Below are 8,007 nucleotides of genomic sequence, written 5' to 3'. Positions count from 1 at the left end.
CAATTTTAAATAAATATATCGATTGCACCAAAGGAATGCTTGATTTATCAAATATAAAAATTAAACTTTACACTGATTCACTGGACTAAAAGCAGAAAGTAACTGCAGTGGCATTTCTCCACTGACACTGCCTCCCACCTTTCCCAGGAGAATGGGAAACATCCTACCATAAAAATGCAAATGGGGTAAAGCTTGGAATAGAAACATTCCAGCACTCCCTAATTCCTGGCAACTTCAGCCAGCAACTCATTAGCTCTGATTTTCATTCTAAGGGCACTGTACTCATATATATGTATAAATATATGTATTTTTAGGTAATTACTGTTATTTATTTTAACATCTCACTGATAGTATGACAGATTGGCAGAGGGTATTGCAAGGCTCTGGAGTGAAAGGACACAGGGAATGGTTTCCCACTGCCAGAGGGCAGGGTTAGATGGGATATTGGGAAGGAATTGTTCCCTGGGAGGTCAGGCACAGGGTGCCCAGAGAAGCTGTGGCTGATCCAGAATCCCTGGAAATGTCCAAGGCCAGGCTGGATGGGGCTTGGAGCACCCTGGGATGGTGGAAGGTGTCCCTGAGCTTTACAACCCAAACCATTCCATGATTCCACGATCTCCCTTTCTCAGGTTTACTTTCTCCTTCATTTTCACACATTCTCAAAGGCACAACAGTCAAAAACCCTGGAAAGATGAAGCAAAACTCCAGAGAGCTTGTCACAGAACACAATAATTATCTGTAAAAGGAAGAAATGTCCCTTTTCCATGGGGATCAAGAACAAAGAGCAGGCACTGAGCAGTCAAGGTCAAGGTCCCTCAGAGTGTTCTGTAAATATAAAGGGAAACACCACATTTGCTTAACTGCAGTGAGGGAAATGGAGATGAAACAATCAAAAACTCTCTTATAACAGTAAAGACAGTTAGTTAAGCACTGGAACAGATGGCCCAGGGAGGCTGTGGAGTTGCTATCACCCAAAGTTTTCAGAACAGGTTAGAAAAACAGCTGTCTGCAACATTACAGGTACAGGTAATTCTGCCTGGAGGTCTGGATAACCTCCTAACATCCTTTCTAAACTAAGTTTCTAAGATTCTGTGAAAAAAAAAACCAACAAACAAAAAAAAAAAAAACCCAGACAAATTTATGTAAAAGACTTGAAAGAGCAGAAATTGGGAATACACAAAGTACTGGTTATTTTATTTCAATATTTACTATTTACTGGATGTGGTTCAAAACCTCCTGTGATTTATACTCACTTCCTAAGCCAGCTCTGGTGAAGAAAGTATTAAAAACACAAATAAAAACCTCATAATCCTCACTGAGTGATTCATTCCACCAAATACCTGTGGCTGAGAGGGAATGTGCACCTCAGATTCCAACTGCTGAGCTGGATACCTCCACTCTGGCTTTGATTTCCTTGTTGAAACCATGGAATTGCTGGATGGGAGTGGTGCAATGTTCCCTTTAGCAGAGGAAGATGTGCCATTAATTACTTCCTTTGGCTTTGGGAAGGTGATGGTGTCTGTGTTATCAGGGTCCAGCCTGCTACTGATCTCTCCTGCAGAAATAAAACATGGATTGCAGGTTTAATTTACTTATTACCAGTTATTAATTTAATCCCATGGCAAACAGAGGCCTGATCAGCAGGTGACAGTCAGGATTTACAGCACCACTGGCTTAACACTGGGCACAGCTTCAGATTTGGGTGCTTAAAATTTCAAATGGGCAGGTGGGAACCCAGGAGGAGCCCAGAAATGAACCAAACCCTTCCAGGGAAGAAGAAATCCGACTCCTACCCTGTTGCAAGACACAGCATTTTTCTGTGCTTTATGCTCTGCAGAATTTGGTGACTGCTCATCACAGAGCTCTTTCCTTGTGAGATAAAAGCTGAGAGGGAAGCTGGAGATGCAGCTGAAAGTTGTTATCAATGCTTTGCACTCACCTACAGCTGATTTCTTGTGCTGCCTGGGGAATTCAGGGAAAGGTGCTGCTCTGGACACAACGGGAGGGGCTGGCAGAGTTCTCTCTGCTGCTGGAAGGATGAGCCTTTGGCCACCTACAAGAAGGTGACACTCCTGAACAATTCCAGCTAGAAATAAAAACGAATTCTTGGCAACCAAGAAAGAATTAAGCAAAGGCAGACCCAAGCTCTACATCAACACTACAAAACTAGCAGTTTCCTTTAATTGAAAGATCTTTCAGCAGGATACACTCTACACCTGCAGAAAGTGGCCTAAACCTCATCCCTACCCTTTGCAATGTTTAAAATCACAATTTTTGGTAGTCTGCAGGTGGCAGGAATGAACCTGCCACCCAAAAAAATTCCCAAATAAACAGCAGCCCAGCAGCACCCAGAGGGCCTTTGGGACTCACCTTTTGGGGTGTCTTCTTCTGTCAAGGGTAAGGGAGAACCTGGGGAGTGAAAGGCAGGCAAAGCCCAAGGGTTGGAGGCTGTGGGACCTTTCCCTGGCTTCTGACTGCACATCTGGGAAGAGACAGAACCTCCTTGAACACAGGGAAATCTGGGATTTACAGACACTCCTCTACTCCTGCAGCAATAAATAATAAATATAATTTCTGCCATGACTGTTTCATTAAGATTTAACAGTGCACCACTCCTTTTATTACTTGTGAACATGCTACAGTATTGTCTACTGTTGTTACTTCAGTAATTTAAAATAAAATTAATTAAATTTAATTGATGTCTTGTGTACTATTTAATGAGGGAATCTCAGGCAGTTTGCTCAGTTTTAAGGAGAGCAGTGTAAATACAGCGTTTCTTGACAGAACACTGTTAAAGAATATAAAATGCATACACAGGCAAGGAACCAGAAAGAAAAATAAATATTTTAAAATATTAGCTTTTAAAGAATGATCATCAAGCTTTTAGTACAATCCAGGCCATCACCAGGATCTTGGAGCACTGTTGTGTCCTAATTATTGAATAACAGCAGCCAGCAACTTTCTAGAAAGGGAGAAGGAACCCTCAAGAGGGAAATGAGACAGATCAAAATTAACTATTCTAATCTTTCCTCCCAATTTGTCTAACAACACTGCCCACAAGAGATGAGGGAGAGAAAAATCTGTGCTTTTTATTGTAATAGAGAACCTTTCAGAGAAATCCCAGCCCTTCATTTTAGGTTATGGCCATTATGGAGCATTCTGTTTTAAGGGATGGAGAAGGATGAATCCTCATGTCCTGGTCTTCCAAGAAAATAGCAATAACCATGGAACAAAGGTTAACTTTATGTCTGCTGCCATGTAAGTGGTTTGATACTGAGAAAATAAAATTATAAACCACATTTTCCTGCTCACCCTCAGCCCCAGCAGCTTGGTGAGGCCACAACAAAAATATATAAAAGGCAAGAAATTGAATTAAACAGTGATTCCTCTTCCAGACTGTTGCTGGTGTAGCAGGAAGGCAGCACTGATTTTACTCCTGGTCAGTTTAATCCTAATTTAAATCCCAGTTATGAGGTTTGGTTATGATAAACAGCACATGAAATACATTTATTTTCATTGTGTCCACAGAGATGTAGAAAGCTGCAAGGAAAAGCAGTTCAGGTGGAGTGTGTGAGTTCAAAAGCAGCCTGGAGCATTGTTTGTTTTTTAAATTGGAGATAGATATTTAATTATTTTTTGCTCTATCCTTTAATTTATATAAAGTCCACAGCAGGCATGATGTTAAAACAAGGACTGATGCAACAGAAATATAATTTAATCTCTCATTTACACTGCCCAGTGCCATCATTCAGTAGGACAGGCACCACAGTGGAACCATGGAGCTGATCCAAAACAGCTCCCCACGGAAATTCCACCCAACCCCTCCACCTTTCCACATTCTTCCAGCACCCTGATTGCTGCACTGGCTCCCTCTTGAAGAATTCAGGGAGATACCCAAGCAAAACTGCCTTCATTTTGGGAGTTATTGTCACTAAAAGTAAGCCAACACGATTATAGTAAGACCTCAAAAATAATATTAAGTACTGCAAGAGAAAGGTTTACTTTTAACATCACTGCTTCATCATGAGCACTTTTAAAATTCAGTTTTGCAGGGCTGGAAGGGAGCTCTTAAATTGCAGGGCAGACCAAGGCTGACTTGCCTTAAAATATGCTTGGAGTGTGCTAAAAAACTATTTTTTCATTTCAAGTGCTTCTGAGTGTAATTAACCTGGGACACAAGAAAAACAATTCTATTACCCTTTCTAAAGTGTTTTTCTCCTGTGGATAAACCTCTCCCACTTTATTTTTTTCTTTTTGCTTCATTTTAAATAGGGCACTTGTTGGAACACCACAGGGATTTTTCTGATTAGTTCTCTATTTGTTTTCTTTTTATCTAGCAATATTTAACTAGAACATCTTTTTATGTGGTTGTTTTTGTGGGTTTTTTTGGTAAATATCTTTGTAAGTATTTTTTTCCTCCAATAAAAAACAGAGCCTAGTATTAAATACAGGGAAAAGATGAGTAGTGTGTACCAAAGCAGGAATAGAGAGATGAGATTTAGTAAATAAATATTAGAAAATTGAAGGGTTTGATAGTGATGGAGAAAAAAGGGATATAACAGATTAATTTATTGTTTCATCTATCTTCTCCAAACTGTCATATTTGTTGTTAAGAAGTTTCTGTCAGGATTTGATGGACACAGCACTTTCTCCCATGAAGGGAAAGAAGAAGCACAGCAAAATAAAATCAATGGAACTAAGGTCACCTTTCAGTATGTTCAGAAGAGTGTCAGGAAAGTGCTTGGAAAAGGCAAATTTAATTGGAAAAATTTGGAATTGCATCTTTAACAGCAGTTTTTGTGTTATTCTTACCTTCTCTAAGCTTTTGGAGTAACCAGAGATTGCTCTGAACTGCCAATTTTCCACATATTTGGAAAAATCAAGCTTTGCCCCTTTTCCTGGCCCTCCCAGAAATCCAGACCCATCAGAATTCCCCCCTAACAGGTGTGAAAGAGAATAGAGGGAGAACTTTGGTGAATCCCACATCTGCTTTTTGAAACAGGCACCAGCAGCAGCACAGAAGGGAGCGAGGGAGATAATTGCTGGCTTGAACCACAATATGTTTTACTGGTGGGCAGAGGGCCAGCCTACAGCAGGCAGGATTTGTAGGATCAACTGATTGGAATTCAGGGATGAGCCTCCGTTCCTGTCCAGAGCCAGCTGCAAACCAGCAGCCCATGGCATCCCAATCAGGCACGGAGTTTTGTCAGGGAATGCTGAGATGCACACAAACAGCTTCAGCAGCTCTGGCTGCACCCCTGCCTTGCAAAATGACACTCAATCTCCAATTCCAGATGACAAGAACTGGATAAAAACTTAAAACAAATGGTGACCTTTCCAAAGATTAATTTGTTTACCAACAAAACGTTCTGCGTTTGTCAGAAGAGATGGGGGTGACCTTCACATTCCCATTTCCAGGTTGAGAGGATGCTGACTGCACTCATCTGTTAACTCTCTCTCACCAATTATTTCCTTTTTATTTTTAGTGACAAGAGGATTTTATTCAATCACCGTGCTGCTTATTATGAGTACACACAGTAATACAAATGCAAGGAGCTTCTTTTGATTTACTGTAGTGTGACTTCAATTTGTTTAAGTCTCATCCTGCCACCACTGCCAAACTCTGCTTTGGCTGTAATTAGAGCCAAAAACACAATCAGGTGTGGGGCATAAAAAGACCTGGTTTCCTTCTACAACTTCTTCTAGTTGCTTGAAATTAAGGAAATTCCTTGCCTTGCTTTATAATTTTGAAAATAAATACACTTTCAGGGATAAGCATTGATGATTAGCAGCATGCAAATGCTGAATAAAGAATGAATAATTGAAGATTTGATTAGAATGGTTGTGCTCAAACAAGTGAGCTTAAAAAAGGCCCCAGAATCACTGCCATCACCATTAGAGCCACACTAGATAAGATGCAACTCATAAAGGCTAGAAATCATCACCGTATTAAATTCTACCTCATGAATAAATGAAAAGGTTCCTAAGTTTACAGTATAATATACATTTATAAGAAAACAAGGACCCAAAAGTGCCAGTATAATTCTATAACAGAACAGCACTCCTATGAAAACACAAGGCAGAGCTGTGAATCTTTCCTACATTGCAGCAGTGCATCAGAATTATTTTTACTGCAATTCAGATTACTGTTCCTTTGGCTGAATACTCCATGGGAAGTATACATATTTAATAATTATCCACTCATCATTTTTCATCTCTTATCCAGATATAGGCTGCAAAAGAAAGTGTTGCCCGGTGTGTGTTTCAACCAGAATTAAAGCCCTCATTTTAAAATAACTACAGAACTTGGAAGAGGATGAAGCATTATTATTAGACCTTAAAAGGTCCAAAAGGGCAACAGTTAATTGTTCTTAGTTTCTATGATAAAATCCAGCATCAGCAACTTTATAATACCAAAAGATCAAGAAAAGACATCATTTTTGGTGAAACAATGAAATCCTGACTAATAATTTTTCCAACTATTGGAATGGCAGGATAACAAAAAGTCCGGGTAGATTTGTGCTTGACCCCTCAGGTCACCTCAAACCCCGACTTTTTAACCTCACCTCGCTTTCAAACCGCTCAGCCCTCGTCGAAAACTCCTGGAATGCGCCTGAATGGCGTGAGACAAGCAATTAGTTTTTAATTTACTTGGGTGAAAGGGGATTTTTCCAGGGATTTTTTTGTGGGGAGCCGCTCCTTGACCCCGCGGAGGCCTGAGGGACGTGCGCGTACGGACAGCGCCCCCTGCCGGCCGCTCGCCCATTCCCTCAGCGACTTTAATCTAAATTTTATCCGAATTAACGTCATTTTACACCCGCAGCTGCGCACAGATTCATTGTTGGTACTGCGAATAATCATATATATCACGTATAATCGTATAGATCATATAAAATCCCTCCTTTAGCTACTGGTAGACGCCACCTTTAACAACAAAAGTGGATTTTGCAAATAGCACCTGCAAAAATTTTACAGCCTGCAAAGGCAGAACATCCCAAACCATACATTGTGTCCTAAGATTCGAAAACTCTGAAGAGAATAAATAAGAGAGGAAGTACCTGCTTGGTTTTTCAGCCTGTCAGCTCCACAGAAACTGTAAATATGTATCTGGGAGCCTGAGTAATTCACATTAAATGATTGTAATTTAAGGAAGTTTTCTGTGCTCAGTGCGTGTTTCAGGGAGAGTGGTAAAACACATGGCTCTCTGCAGTCGGATAATATTCCTCTCTGTGAGTGTTTTAAAGTGGTTCTAAAAAGCTATTAGCCATGATGCTTTTTTCTAATTAACTCTATTATCACAGGGTTAGACAAATCACCTCTTAGTCTGGGCAACAGCTTTCCAAAAATCATTTTTTATAAGTGGCAGCTCACAACTGTGCCATTCACAGATTCTCTTTATGTTGTTTAAAACCAAACACCCCAGAATCTCTCCTAGAGCACCGAGCTTGCTGCAGGATGCTTCTGTCACATAAATTAAATTGTAGAAGAGCATCCCCATGTGAGGCCATTGGCTGTGTGGACCACAGTGCTGTGCTAAATTTGTGAACATAATTGATTTTTTGGAAGGATGGCTGTGCCTACTCTTTTTTTTTTTTTTTTTGAAAGCATTCTTTGCTAAAAATATCATCTTTACATTCAGCTGCAGAATTGGCAGCAGAACCGAAATTTGCAGTTGCAGGAGGGAAATTTGGAAAAACCAAAACTTCATTTTGCACGATTTGAACATTCCCAGAGCAGAGAGAAGAATGGGCTTTTAATTCTTCCTGCATCTTTGGGTCAGAAATCCCTAAATTCCAGTTTATCTACTCTGCCTGATTCTCCTGAGATTATTGACCATGCACATCCCATGTATATTCATATTTTTGCTGGGTTGGGATCTTGGGACATAAACCTGTTACATGTCAGATTTCTTTTCCCCAGTATTACCACTGAAATTGTTTTGATCTTTAAATACCCATGTCAAAAAGCAGGAAATTTTGAGGAAATTACTTTCATGTCAATGTTTTA

The 8,007-nt window shown here is 40.1% G+C and overlaps 1 protein-coding gene across 1 annotated transcript in view; it reads right to left on the bottom strand.

Moving 5' to 3' along the window:
- IQCH (IQ motif containing H) overlaps positions 1 to 8,007 on the bottom strand; it is a 61,231-nt gene that overhangs the window by 38,144 nt on the left and 15,080 nt on the right. The window contains 3 exon segments of the mRNA XM_033517039.1: positions 1,341 to 1,555; positions 1,940 to 2,086; positions 2,371 to 2,482. Coding sequence (XP_033372930.1) covers positions 1,341 to 1,555; positions 1,940 to 2,086; positions 2,371 to 2,482 — 474 coding nt within the window.

This window comes from Parus major, chromosome 10, assembly GCF_001522545.3.
Source record: "Parus major isolate Abel chromosome 10, Parus_major1.1, whole genome shotgun sequence".
Taxonomy (NCBI): domain Eukaryota; kingdom Metazoa; phylum Chordata; class Aves; order Passeriformes; family Paridae; genus Parus; species Parus major.
Note: the sequence above shows the minus strand (reverse complement) of the source record. Positions and strands in the feature narration are given on the sequence as shown.